The sequence below is a fragment of the Podarcis muralis genome, chromosome 13 (assembly GCF_964188315.1).
Source record: "Podarcis muralis chromosome 13, rPodMur119.hap1.1, whole genome shotgun sequence".
In the NCBI taxonomy this organism is placed as follows: domain Eukaryota; kingdom Metazoa; phylum Chordata; class Lepidosauria; order Squamata; family Lacertidae; genus Podarcis; species Podarcis muralis.
Genome location: NC_135667.1, coordinates 21,661,573 through 21,676,365, shown reverse-complemented (window position 1 = coordinate 21,676,365; position 14,793 = coordinate 21,661,573). Strand labels below are relative to the sequence as shown.

Below are 14,793 nucleotides of genomic sequence, written 5' to 3'. Positions count from 1 at the left end.
ACAACTGACTAAGAGGTAATACCGTAAAAAGTAGGTCAGTGAGAATGAGGAGATTACAGGCATGCCAGTTTAATCTCTGTGCTGGTATGTTTTATCAGCTGAACTGTACTTGCCATCAGCCTTGACAATTTCAGTATTAAATTTCCATTAAACTATTCTTAAAGCACATTTAAGACATATGGCTTCCGTCAAAGAATTCTGGGACCTATCATTTACTCCTCATGGTGCAACAATTCCCAGCTCCCATGATCCTTTGCAGGAGCCCCATGCTTTAAAAGTACAGTGTGGGCGTGACCTATGTGCCCCATCTTTTCCATTTCTTTTGCCTGCAATTCCCTTGCAGTTGAGCCATACAGTGCTGTCATAGGAGTCCCCCCAAAAGTGGGACTCTTTTAATAGAGGTTGGTTGGTTGTTGTTGTTGTTGTTGTTGTTGTTTTTCGTTTCCATTATCACTATTTTTTAAAAAAAGAACTGTCTGTACCAGGTCTCTTTGCTAATCCCCTCCAGATATTTCCAACTTTTAGCTATAAGCATTTGTGCTGCAGCTAGTAGGTGTTTGACCAGAGTATTGTCGCAACAGTCTTTATTCAATCTGTCCCAGACACCCCATAGAAAAGACTTACTGTTTTGTAATTAAATTAATTTCAGAAAAATCAGGTCCCAAAATTTGGCCACTGGTGGGCAGGCCCACCATAACTGGTAGCATAGGTTTTTTCCTGGATCTGCAGCACCAACATTGAGAAGAGAGATTCAGGATAAAACAGGAAATCTCAGTTGCGGTAAGATGACCTTTAAATAGTGTTTGTAGTTTAATTATTTCACAACATTTATATTTTCCTTGGCTATAATAAACCCAAGCGCTACAAAAGGATTTACAAAAATAAAATAAAAATTAAGAAGTTTTTTAATGGTTTCCTGTATATGGGCTTAGATAAAACAGAGAGAAGAATTTACCACCTATTATTCCATCTGGCTAAATCATGTTTGGTATGTAGAACAACCTCCCAGCTTGTTTCCAACCTGACAAAGTCCTCTCTGTCTAAGGCTATTAAAATTTTTATATTGCTGTGACACCTGGACCCTTGCTATGTTCAAAGGCTGACAAGGACCTAACAGCTTGTTGTTTGATTGTATCTTTAATTATACAGTAAAAGCCTCCCAAATCTCTTGGGCAGTTTTGGGTTTTTACGTTGTTGTTATTATTATTTTAGCAACAACAACAACAAAACCCTTAAGCCAAATGTGGAATTTTCTACCTCTGGTGCTAAAATAATTTGACCAGCTCTGGGCACTGGGCACATTGGTGTGGGGCAGCCATTAACCCATGGATGTTTGCCTCTTAATTGAATGATTGTAAGTCAACAAGCACAACTCAGAACTTTGAGAACCTCAAGCAATAAAACTGCAGAAAATCTGCTGATTTCTTCTTTTCGTATGAAGACTTGGGAACCTCTGGCCTTCATTACCCCTAGTTTCAATGGAGAGTGTGTCAATCTATTTCAGCTACAGCAGGAACAAAATAATAAGGAATAATGTTTGCTTATAAAATATCCCAGTACATATTTCCCATATTAGTATTTATAGAAACTGTTCGATTTGGGGTTTTGTGGGGGGTAAACAGTATTGAATCTAGCAGGTTACTACTAGATGCATTATATAACATGCATTATTACTCAGAACAGGCAAGGAATTTGATTCAGTTCACATTTAAAATCTACATTCTGTAGACACCATTCAACTCTCAAGTGATTATTTATTTAACCTCCTTTTTGGGCTCTCTCTTTTTTTTTACGTGTTTCTCTTCAGGGAAGGGAGGCATGGTGTATACACAGAGGCATTCCGCATTAGTTTTTCTTCTTCTTTTTCAAATCCCACCTTTGCAAAAACATCACTCTGTGCAAGTTGAGTCACATCCTTCACAGACAGCTGTTTTAAACAATTTAAAAATCAAAAGATGGTATCGAACCTTTGTTGAAACCAGGAAGCTAATATGTTTATTTTGAGTGATTAAGACATAATGCTATCTCACAGAAAGAATGCATCGGGGAGCTTTGTGTAGAGGATTTTTCTCTTTAAAAGCAGCAGCAAATCGTCAAATACGGGACTCTTATTGAACAGACCCAGAAATAACCAGGTAGGAACAGCAATGGATGCTTGTATATTTGAAGATGAGAGATGGGTAGAGTTCAGAGATGGTACCAAACCAGAGCAGCGCACGGAAACGCCGTTTACCTTCCTGCAGTACCTATTTATCTACTTGCACTGTGTGCTTTTGAACTGCTAGGTTGGCAGGAGCAGGGACCAAGCAACGGGAGCTCACCCCGTCACGGGGATTCGAACCGCTGACCTTCTGATCGGCAAGCCCTAGGCTCTGTGGTTTAGACCACAATGTCACCCGCATCCCTGGAAGGCAGTGTACTCTCCTGCATTTTTTTTAGCAGAAGTTGGATGGCCATCTTACGCTGATATTCCTGCAATGGAGGGGGTTGGACTGGATGACCCTTGGGGTGCCTTGCAACTCTACAATTCTATGATTCTAATATTACATGGGGGATCTATGCTTGGATCACCCCACATCATTTTCTTCTTCTAAAAGCAGCCGCAGCATGGGTGGGAAGGTGGAGCCCAGCCATTTCCCCCTACACCAGGTGCCCTGAGGAGAACAGTGAGGATAGTGAGATGTCTGGAAACCAAATCCTGTGAGGAATGGTTGAAAGTGCTTGGTATGTTTAGCCTGGAGAAGAGAAGATTCAGGGGAGCCGTGGTGGTGGTCTTCAAATGTCCGAAGGGTTATCGTGCAGAAATTGGGCCAGATTTGTTCTCTGCTGAGGAGGAGGACAAGCCTAGAACCAATGGGTGGAAATGCAACTTCTTAAGAGTAAGATCTGTTCCACAGTGGAGCTGACTTCCTCAGGAGGGATCAGGCGGTTCTTTGTTCTTTGCTAGAGGTTCATACAGGGATGAGTGACAGCCTGTAGATGCTTTATGCTTTGGAGTAGGGGGTTAGACTAAGTTACTAGATTTTTTTTCAACTTCAATGGGTTTTGTATGGGGACTGAGTTGTAAATCCAGGGACTGTCCCCTGGGAAACGGGGATATCTGGTAACCTTAGGTTAGACCACATGGCCATCATGGTACTTTCCAACACTAACATTCTGTGGTAAAGGTAAAGGAACCCCTGCCCGTACGGGCCAGTCTTGACAGACTCTAGGGTTGTGCGCCCATCTCACTCAAGAGGCCAGGGGCCAGCGCTGTCCAGAGACACTTCCGGGTCACATGACCAGTGTGACATCGCTGCTCTGGCGAGCCAGAGCCGCACACGGAAACGCCGTTTACCTTCCCGCTATAAAGCGGTCCCTATTTATCTACTTGCACCCGGGAGTGCTTTCGAACTGCTAGGTTGGCAGGCGCTGGGACCGAACAATGGGAGCGCACCCCGCTGCGGGGATTCGAACCACCGACCTTTCGATCAGCAAGCCCTAGGCGCTGAGGCTTTTACCCACAGCGCCACCCGTGTCCCTAACATTCTGTGGTACCCCTTTGCAAATCACTCCTCCCTTCTTAAGCTGCTCTTAGCTGGAGAGGGACAAATGTATCTCTACTATATGGATTTATTAAATATACACAAGGGTATCCAATCCCACGTTTCCCATGGGAATGTCTGCTTAGGCCCTAGCACAGCAGTTGAGAGTCTTTGGCCCTCCAAATGCTGCTGAACTACAACTCTCATTAGTCAATGGCCAGGGATAGTGGAAGTTTTTTATTCAGCAACATCAGGTTGGCCAAAGCTTCAGCACACCTACCCTTGCAGGACTTTCAGAGGCGTGGGAGGATAGTCTAAGGGGTTTCAACAGGGTTGTGCTTAACAGATGTGTGCGCTATTTCCAGAATCAACTCCTACCACTTCAAAGCATGAGCCAAAAACCTATTTGTATAAAGGTGAAACAGCATCTTCAGGTTGTATATTAATTCACAGACTTGCTCCACAGCCAAGAAAGGGGTTATGAAGCAGTTCCATAGAGCTTTATTGCTCTTATGGTCAGAGGACTGTTAAGATATGATCATGGGCTCTACTGCAGCTATGGGAGGGAAGTAATATCCTCTGCTTTAAGGAAAAGACTGGCAACTCTCTTTCCTTGTATCTACCCTTGAAAAAACAGTGCCCCTTTGTTGTTGTTGTTGTTTAGCCGTTTAGTCGTGTCCGACTCTTCGTGACCCCATGGACCAGAGCACGCCAGGCACTCAGTGCCTCTAGCTTTTGCCTTTGGGGATATTAACAGTTTTATAGTGAGTTGCTAGCTTTGTAATCTTTCAGTGTTCACGTTACTCCCCAGGTAAGCTCACTTTCAGAGGTAACCTGTTTATTTGAGCATTCATCCTGATACATTTGAATGAAGTTTGTGAGGAGGAGATTAGATGGCATCAGCTACTTATTGAGCATTCATTCTAAATTTGTTTCTGGGGAGGTTAGACGATGTTGCATCAAGCAGTTGTTATCCCACACTTCCCAGGGCCTTTTGTATCCTGTTACTTTCTTTATCACCAGAAAAAAAGTTATCCCATTGCATTCCTTACTGCAAAAAAGCTCGGTTTTGGGAGGGAAGTGGCTCTTTCTACAAGGGCTCCAAATCCACTTTAATTGTACAACCTAAATTTGCCAGCATAAGATTGAATGCTGCCCTGTAGGTTCCATGGGGTCGAAACAGGCCGCCTTGCACTTTGTAAAAGTGCCGTGCATATTGATAACACTAAATAAGTATTATCATAATCAACGATAACTGGAACTTAAGTCATCAACATCATCATTATGCTGTGCATCTATTAAGGTCAACTGAGCTCTACCAGCAAGTCTAGCAACACAACAGCTGGTGAAGATAGAAGATCCCAGATACAAGGGGAGATCAAGGATTTGCCATCCTGCTGATACCAAGAGGATTCTGGGGAAATACTTTTTTGCCATTGATATTACATTTTGCAGCACAGATAACAAAAGAATTGAGACTGAAGCAGAGGATTTGTTGCTTGGACTCAGAGCAGAACCACTCAGGAGACACTTCAGAGCAGGATTACAGAAGCAGCAACCACAATGTCAATGGTGCCCTTCTCGTTAGCTGTGTGGCTGCTTCTACTGCCTGTGCTGCTACAAGGTGAGTGATGGTGTGAGGCAGGGGTGCCAGCTTGAAAATATTGGGGACCCAGGTAAGCCCCGCCCTGCATAATCAATCACAAGACTCAGTGCACAGACACCATTTGAATGGCAATGCCCATCAACTTGAGAAATGAGGTGGCCCCCTCAAATATTTTATGGGGTGGCTGAAGGGACCCTGGTCCCTAGAAGTTGGCTTCTGTGGTGTGGGGAAACAATGGAGGGAAGGTAATTGAGGATGAGAGAAGCAGTCGCTTCTCAGGGGAGTTAAAATGGGAGTAGGAGAAGCACTAAGCCAAAAAAGGAGATGCATGGTTTATAAGTGCAAACAAAGGAGTTTCTCACACACTGGCCTTTCAAGTGGAACTCATCTTCCTTTCCGCTAGGGAGACAAATGTATGTCAGCAGATAGTGGCCTTGTTCTCATGTAATGTTCAACTATGGTTTGTTAGCAAACTGTGGTTTGATGTTGGCTTAACTAGTTTAGCATTACTAGTGAACCTGGATAGTGATTCTTGGTTGAAAAATGACAGGATTGCTTAACCAAAGCTGGTCCTCACTCCCCCACCCCCTTCTACTCTAAGGTGTGCTCATTTGGCTTACCTATGGCTCTTTCTCTTTGACAAGTTGGACTAGCAGGATTTGAAATCCAAGACTCTGTTTTCATTAATGTTCTAGTTGTTCTGGATCATCTTTCACTGTGTTATAGCTGACTTGATGTGTGTATGTGTGTGGAAGGTGTGTTTTTTTGGCTCATGGTAGTACTTGGCAACAGACAATTAGCCTTCACTGGGCCCAAGGTTGGCCCAAGACATGTAACCACCTGAGGCAAAGAACAAGATGGTGCCGCCTCCTTATTCCACATAAAGAAACCAACTGAACTGGCAGCCAAATTTTATTTCAACACTGGCCATAGGTTCACACCCTTCCACTGCAGCTGAGGAAGCAGATCAGATTTAGTCCTGTGGCACAGAGGAAAATGGTAGGCTGGAAGGTGGTACCTCAGGTAAATGAGTTGAGGGCTATTGCCCCCTAGTATGTACGAGGCTGACATTTGATAACTATGCAAAACACTTACTTACTTACTTACTTACTTACTTACTTACTTACTTACAGTACTTACTTACATAAAATACTTAACATGCTTCAAGATAGAGTCTTGGTGTTAGAAGCATGCTCCAGAGCTAAAGTCCCGCTGAGTCTCTGTTCAAATTAAGCCCTGTAATAAGCTCTACCAATTTGGCTAGGAAAATATACTCATAACATATGTGTCACAATACAGAGCTGTATTCTTTTTTAAAAAAATACATTGGTAACAGATTGTAACCTGGGCCTCTTCCTCTTTCTCCTACATAGGCACCTGTTTTTCAGTATTTGTGCTTCAGTGTCTCTTATATGAAAAACTGAAATGTTTTCCCTTAATTTTGGTTTTCTACAGATGCTGCCAGCTCTGAAGCAGGTAGGAACCCCTGTATATTTTGTCTTTCCTACTCAGCAATTTCACAGGCTCATGGATGGGCTGAACCAAAGGGAAGTCTCATCAAAATGTAGGGCTGCTATAAACCTAATGATCATGCAGACCTATTGTTAAACAGGAGCCTCAAGGCGGATTTAGAAATATACTTAATAAATAAATAAACTGAATATTGCTTCAATTGCTTCAATATATGGTGAGCAGCCTTGCTGCAGTTAGAGGCACTATGGCTCTAAATATGATTGACTGGAAACCATTATCAATAACTGGAAATGTTCTTTAAAAGGTCGCATACAAATATTTGGTTTTTGTTTCAGGCAAGGCTTTTTATGTTTGTTTCCGGATGTGCTTCAGTGCTGGTGTTATTGTGACCTATCTTTTTAAAACCTCTTTCCTTCTTCCACAGTTTGTGGAAAGCCAGCTCAACGAATTATGGGGGGTGAACCAGCTCCCTCTGATGGGCTGTCATGGCCCTGGCAAGTCAGCATTTTATATCGGGACCAACCTATTTGTGGAGGTGCCCTCATAGCCGAGAAGTGGGTCCTGTCGGCAGCTCACTGCTTCCCTAAGTAAGTTTCTAGTGTACTTGGCTGTGAAGGCATCATTCAGTTTTACTCTAGAGGCAGCTGCAAGGCCAAACTAATATTTTATGTCTAACACAGAGGGCATCAATGTGACACCCACAGGCACCAGTGTCCCTGCCAGTTTGCCCTATGGCATCCACAAAAGGTCACAGCAAATAACATCTCCTGTCTCTTATAGATGTGGTGACCATTTTGTTTTGTACCTCACAGCCCAGAGCAGCCATTTTGTGACTAGCACCCAAGCACTTTCTCAACATTCCCAATGTGCCCATTGGCCCAGAATGACTGCCCATGGCTGGCCTAACAGCTACTCAGTGCCTTGGCCTTGCCAAAGCAGAGCCTGACAGAGCAATGAATAATAAAGTTAAAGGAAGCAGATAGCTGGCAGAAGGTATAGATTGGGGCTGGGGGATCTTTTTCAGCCTGGAGGTGGTTGGGGCCAGAGATGAATGTCAGTGGAGCAACAGCAGCAGCTTTCACCTTTGTACAGTAGGCTGCATTCAAGCCATGCAGCTCTGAATGCATATTGCATATTTTAAAACATGCAAATGGAGACAAGCATGCACTGACAAGCATAGTTCTGTCTATGCCCGAGCAGTAAATTGTTCAAACTCCAGAGCCATACTCAAATCACAAACTTTATAGGCTCAAGTTGAATGCCATTAAGGTAAAGGAACCCTGGACGGTTAAATCCAGTCAGATTTGACTATGGGGTGTGGTGCTCATCTCCACTTTTGTATTATAGTGTCATCTGATATCTGCTGACCACCTGATTTGGGAGGGCACTAAAATAACAAAACACGTCAGAAATTATGCCAGTAGCTCCCTCTTGGAGATAAAGAGAACAAGGTGACTTGCCAATGGTCAGGGATGTAAACCAATGGCCCTGCAGATATTGTTGGGCTCCTACTCCCATCAGCCCCATCCCATGTGCTCAGTGGCCAGAGATGTTGTGAGTTTAAGTCCAGCATCTGGAGGACCAAAGGTTCCCCATCCCTGCCCTATAGACTGGTTGCAAGAAATGGCAAGGACTTATGCTTATGCACAATTTTTAAAAACCCAGAGGGAAAGCAAAAATGAATGGGTGCTAATGACTTGTCTGGAGACATGGAGGGGTCAACCTGGGGTCCTCTGCTTGGAAAGAGCTATGACCTTTTCTCCACTGTGTTGCTATGGCCCTAGTCTCCCCTTTAAACTAGTCATGTTTTCTTTTTTCTTTATTCTGTATATTTCTGACTGTTTGGAAGAAAACTTAATAAAATATTTTTTAAAAAAATAAACTAGCCATGTTCACATGAGACTGAATTACAAGGTCTAAGGGCACTCACCTCTTGGAGACCAGTTTGGCAAAGATCTTGTTGCATTTTGCTCTTGTTTTTTTTTTCCACTGACAGCATCAAGAGCCAAACTACCCATTCTGATGTAGTGCTGGGTGCCTATCAGCTCCTGAACACTTCAAGTAACACAGTAACATCTGATATCCAACAGATTATCCTCCATCCCACCTATGACAGTGATAGCTCCAGAGGGGATATTGCTTTAGTAGAGCTGAAGTCCCCTGTGAGTTTCACCAAGTACATTCTTCCCATCTGCTTGCCAGAGACCTCTGCAAAGTTCTCAATGGAAGAAAGCTGCTATGTGACTGGATGGGGAGATATTCAACCTGGAGGTGAGGAGATGGAGAAGTGCTTTTTGAGGTTCTCCTTCAAGCTCTGTTTACTTTCATGCCAGCAATGTACACTGCACTTTTATAGGGCAAGCTGGCTCAGGTGGAAGATGCTGGATGATGCAGTTGAAATGCTGGAGGATGGAGGCGGGTATGATTTGCAGCCAGGAGTAGCCAAGGAGGTGCCTTCCAGAAGTTGTCCACTGTAATTCCCATCATCCCTGACCATGGACAATAATGTATTGGGCTGATGGGAGTTATAGTCCACAACATCTGGAAAGCATCACAACCTCCAATCAGCCCAGTGCTGAGGCCTAATGGATCTTAGATGGTAAAGTATTGCAGAGACAAGGGGCCACTGTAAAAAGATCCTACCCCTAAGGGTTATAAATACCTGCAAACCATGAATAGTTAGGGCCTCAGGCTGGGTATGAGGAGAGAAACATCAAAAGCAGGACAACAAGACCATGGATTACTTTGAAGACAAAGAGTTTTTGCTGGACCTGAGAGTGAACAGGAAGGCAGTAAAGGGAACTAATCCGAGAATGCAACTCACACCGACCACCACTATGTTATCTGGTGCAGCCATTACATACCCGACAAGTGTCCTGGGAAAAAACAGTACTTCCTGTTTTGTCCTGTGAGAGCACATTTGGGTTCCATAATCTTGCATGATTTCGCACCATGATCACTCCCTGAAAGAAGTGCTTTTTCAGGTCCATGATATCATGCAGTGCCCCAAAACATGCATTTTGGGGTGTCAGGCGATTGTGTGACAGCAGAGCCCTGAATAAAGCATGTCTTTTGGGCTCCGTGATCTCATGCAGGTCACGTGACTCGCACAGGAGCACAGCTGGGAAGACATGTATCCCGGTTTTTGGACTCAACATGTTGGAGGGTATGTCATTAAAGCAGTGAGATGGTATCTACAGGCCTGAATTTGAGCCAGGCCAGGCCAGAGCTCAACTTCCGGGCTGCCTTGTAATGGTAGAAAAATGGCCTTCAGAGCCATGCATTAGAAAGAATGTCTGTGAGACAGAATGTCTGTGAGACAGAGTGCCTTTTGATAGTGTGATCATGTTACTTTGTTGCAGCAAACACACACACACACACACAGAGAGAGAGAGAGAGAGAGAGAGAGAGAGAGAGAGAGAGAGAGAGAAGTGCAGCACTTTGAAAACTAGCAAATATATTTATGCCATAAGCTTTTATGGAATTGTCCACAGAAGCTTATGCCATAATAAATGTGTTAGTCATTAAGGTGCTTCAAGACTCATTGCTGCTTTTATTAACCACAAAGTAACTACAGATGAATAGGACATATGAGGAGGCAAGGTTTGAAATCCAAGCATGCAACTTCCCAGCACACCTTCTCCCCTTGGAAAATGGATGGAGCCAAGGGTAGGGGATGGTGGAAGTTGTAGTTGAACAACTTCCAGAGGGTCACAGGTTCCTCCTTCTCCAAATTAGAGTTTCACAACAGTCTGGAAGCTAACAGTGCTACCACTTTTCTCACCAGTAGATGGTGAAAGTGAACCCTCTTATACATTTCTATAAGCAGAGCAGAAGGAAAAGGCAATCAGCTGGCCACTTAATCATACCTTATTATTGTGCCTGGTTTTTTATCAGGAATTGATGTTAAAATGCAGATTTCTTTCTCTGTATGCTGTAAAGTTCCGCACATGTCTGGGCAGTGCTTTGTGATATCTCAGAAACCAGTGGTCAGGGGAGATGGACGCAGTCACTATTTGCTTTTGCCTTCCTCCGTCTATATTAAATGCAGAATGGACAGTGTAAAATAGGCAGCTATTAGAGTATACATTGGGGTAAGAGATATAATTGGGATGGGTGGCTATCCACCTGATCACATCCCTAATGATACATTTGCTTCCTCTTACAGTGGAATTGCCACCCCCACTAACCCTCCAGGAAGTGAAAGTGCCACTCATAGACCGAGAAAAATGCAATTCTCTCTTCAACGCTACCCAACATGAACCGCAACTCCATAACCCGGTCGGCCCTGGTATGATCTGTGCTGGCTACCAAGAAGGGGGCAAAGATTCCTGCCAGGTAGGATGCTCCATAAGTGTGGTTGGCTGTGGTGGGCAGGAGCACCCCAGAAAAGGAGGGGACATGCTCCAAAGGTCTAGCTCAGGTATGGAGAACCTGTGGCCCTCCAGACATTGTCATCCCCCCTGATCATTGGCTCTGCTGGCTGGGGCTGATGGGAGTTGGAGTCCAACAACAGCTGGGAGGCCACAGATTTTTCCATCCTTTGTCTTGGTTTTATTCACAGGGCCAGCAGTTCAGAAATGTAGCCTTCTCAGAAGATGAGTACAGGCCTACTTAAATAGACCTGATGTGGAAATGCAATATGTCAGCCTTGTATTTTAGCAGTGGGGTGGTAGACATAGGTGGCAAGGCATTACATGCAAGCTAGTGAGCAGGCTGGCAGAGGAGAGAGAGGGTGCTTCATCTCTAATCTGTGTCCACCATAGAAGCCAAGAGGTCTGCTGGAGGAGGTAGTCTCCTGCGTTAAAATGCAGTGGGCTGCTGCGATAAGGACTGAGCTGTTTGTCTCTCCTCTCCTGGCCCACAGCAAGCATACATTTTTGCAGGGCCACAGCAAGCTAACATACATTTTTGCAGGCCAGTAACATTGGAAGACTTATTTACAGGGCTGCATTATATATTCATTAAACTGAAACTGAAAGTCTGGACCAGGGATAGAAGAATCTGTCAATTTCGGCATTTTAGTGTGAATTTCTCCCAATAAACACAATTTCATATGCAGTTTTGACTAATATACATGCCTGTGCAAGCAATATTTTAATAATATATGCGTCTTTGTTAACATTGTTTAGTTGGAGAACTGAATCACAAAATTCAGATATGTGCGAATTTCAACAGATAGCCGTCTTTCAGTTCCCATATTGTTTTGGGAAATTTAAATTTGGTCATTTCAGCCTTGTGCATTGTTTCTCCTCCATACCTTAGCCATTTCTTCACTATCTTAGTCTAGCTGGGAGATGGTTCCTGAACTATACATGAGGACAGATCTGTAAAGGAAATAAGCATAATCTGTTTTGAAACCAGTCTCCAAAACCCACTCTCAGGAGGCTTCCTGTAACTGTGGACTGACTCCTATCTCTCTCTCCACAGGGTGACTCCGGGGGACCCTTGGCTTGCCCATGTGATGGACATTGGGTCCTGGCTGGGGTTGTGAGCTGGGGGATAGGCTGTGGCCGCCCTGGTCTCCCTGGTGTCTATTCTTCAACCCCTTTTTATGCCACTTGGATCTCCCAGCATATACCCAATATGACCTTTGTGGTGTGTGGAAAGGATGGGACCACAAGTGGGAAAAGTGAGGTGAATGGCAGAGAACAGAATTCCCCTGTTGTGACACTCCTCCTAGTGTTTTTTGCATTGAACCTTCTATGAGATGCTCCTCTCTCTGCCTTCAGCCCATCTACTGATGGGTTATGTGGAATTTGTTCAGAATTTGGGCACAGGTGCATTTAAATTGCTTTACTGATCAGTAGTGATTTAAGTCCTATACGCTCTGACAATTTATTGAACCAAGGGGTCTGGTTTGGGGACGCAACAGGAACACAGGCCACTCACTGCCTTATAGCAAGACAGACTGTCAGTTCATCTAGTTTAGGATTTTATACCCCTGCCTGGCAGTAGCTCTCCAAGGTTCTGACAGGAGATGCTGGGAATTGAACCCAGTGGTGGAGCAAGCCAATCAGGCGACTGGGGTGGCATGCGTGCTCTGTGCCCAGAGGCAGGGCCAGCCGCCCATGGGGGTGGGGTCAGCTGCCCACGGGGCGGGGCCAACCAGGGCAGGACGCTCCATGGGACCTCTGAGGAATCTGCCTGCCTTCTCCCACTCAGCCGCCCTACAGCTGAGGGGGAGGCGGCGGGTGGACCATTTGGGGCAGCGTGGAGCCTGCAGGTGCCCAAGCCACTGCATCACTCCCAGGAGAGACACGTGGCTTGGGCACGCTGCAGGCCCCATGGTGAGTGCTGCCTGGCATTTTGTCACACACACACCCAGTGTTGACACCCGGGGTGGCCCACCCCCACCACACACCCCTTCTTCCACCCCTGATTGAACCTAAGACCTTTTGGATGCAAAGCTCAATATTCTTTTAATCTGTTGAAAGTGTTAAACGATGTGGCAAGAAGCCGCAAAGAAATAGGGTGCCCAGAATAGTGGGGTTGTAATTTATCTTCAGTTCAATGTTATAATGTTAATTCAGATAATTTTATACTTCTGCTTGTTTGTACTTGATCAAAGAATTGTTATATGGTATTTATAAATATTTGTGAATATTTTCTTGCTATTACTCTTTATATAAAGTTTCTGTATATTTTGCTTTGCTGAACATGTTGAAAGAAGTACCCAGAAATATCCAGGATTATTAAAATGAGCAACTGGACCAACTTTCTGTGGGGGGGGGTCACACACATACTTTTGAGGAAGTACCTTCTTTTGGCACTTTCTACATCATACTCTAGAGAGCATTCAAAATATATCATAGTCCACTGGTGGTCCACAGGCCACAGTTTGGAAATCCACAGTTTAGGAGAATGTGGAACATGACCTGAAGGAGTAAACTGACACTTTCAAGGTGCTTCTCTAGAAAGAAGACTGATAAATTCATTGGGAAATGAACATTGAGTAGTTTTCTGGGCGCATCCACACCACCCGTTTGAGACACTCTTATACCACTTTAACAGATATGGGTTGTTCCTCAAGTACCCAGAGAAACTGTAGTTTATTAAGGGTGCTGACACCACACAACCACAATCCCCAGCTCCCTTACCAAGCTATGATTTCCAGGATTCTCCATTACTATTAAAATGGCGGAAGAGTGCTTTAAATGTATAGAGTGGGTGTAATTGTTTCAAAATAAGGATATCCTTGGGATTTCTTCTCAGTGTTACTGTAAGCCTAGCTCCTCCGTGTTGAGGTTTTATTGTAAAAATTAAACATTAATGTAAATAAAAAGAAAAATAAAGCATATTTGTATTTTACTATTTCCTATACATTGTATATTACACATCGAATCCATTCCTGTGTGATTGATCTCAGTTGTTTGTGGCGTACTCTTTTATGTCGGGCTGGCAAGTGGGCATATTACCAGCCCTTGCAATAAAGTTGAGTATCAATTGTTGAGAGAGAAATACCAAGAGAAGGAAAGGAGAATGGGAAAGAAAGTGGCTGTTTTGCTTTGGGGTGGGCTTTTCTACCTTTTAATTTTCATATGCTTATAACTTATCTGCTTAATGGGGGAATCTTGGAAGTATGTGAAAATCCCTACTTTGTCTGTGGTTAGTCAAGAAAGAAGATTCCATCTAAACATTAGGAAGAACTTCCTGACAGTAAGAGCTGTTCGACAGTGGAATTTGCTGCCAAGGAGTGTGGTGGAGTCTCCTTCTTTGGAGGTCTTTAAGCAGAGGCTTGACAACCATATGTCAGGAGTGCTCTGATGGTGTTTCCTGCTTGGCAGGGGGTTGGACTCAATGGCCCTTGTGGTCTATTCCAACTCTATGATTCTATGATTCTATGATTCTAGTCTATTTCACTGATAGGCTTGATGCCACCAAGTTCACAATTTGCACATACAATTCAAACACTAAAGATGTACCTCTTTGCCCTGGCCTCTGATACCTAAATATATTTTCAGGACCCACCTTGTTCTTCTGATTGTTAATTGCTTTAACTGACTTTAATATTGTATCTCTGTATTGTTGTAAGCCATCATGGGACCTTTCCATGAAGGGTCCGATCAATCAATATATTTCTGCACCCTTGAGGAATCCTCTAATTATTGATTTGTTAAATTTTGATGCTGCCCTTTAATTGAGTTACTGATTTGGATACTCCCGTAGAAAAGCAGGGTTCAGTCATGC

The 14,793-nt window shown here is 43.9% G+C and overlaps 1 protein-coding gene across 1 annotated transcript; it reads left to right on the top strand.

Moving 5' to 3' along the window:
- Nucleotides 1-4,202: 4,202 nt before the first annotated feature.
- LOC144325102 (serine protease 33-like) lies at nt 4,203-13,898 on the top strand. The gene is made up of 7 exons (XM_077917168.1): nt 4,203-4,335; nt 4,828-5,148; nt 6,586-6,606; nt 7,028-7,190; nt 8,600-8,874; nt 10,772-10,941; nt 12,034-13,898. Exons 2-7 carry the CDS (start codon nt 5,088-5,090, stop codon nt 12,310-12,312), a joined length of 969 nt encoding a protein of 322 aa, XP_077773294.1. The 5' UTR covers nt 4,203-4,335; nt 4,828-5,087; the 3' UTR covers nt 12,313-13,898.
- The last annotated feature ends 895 nt before the right edge of the window (nt 13,899-14,793 follow it).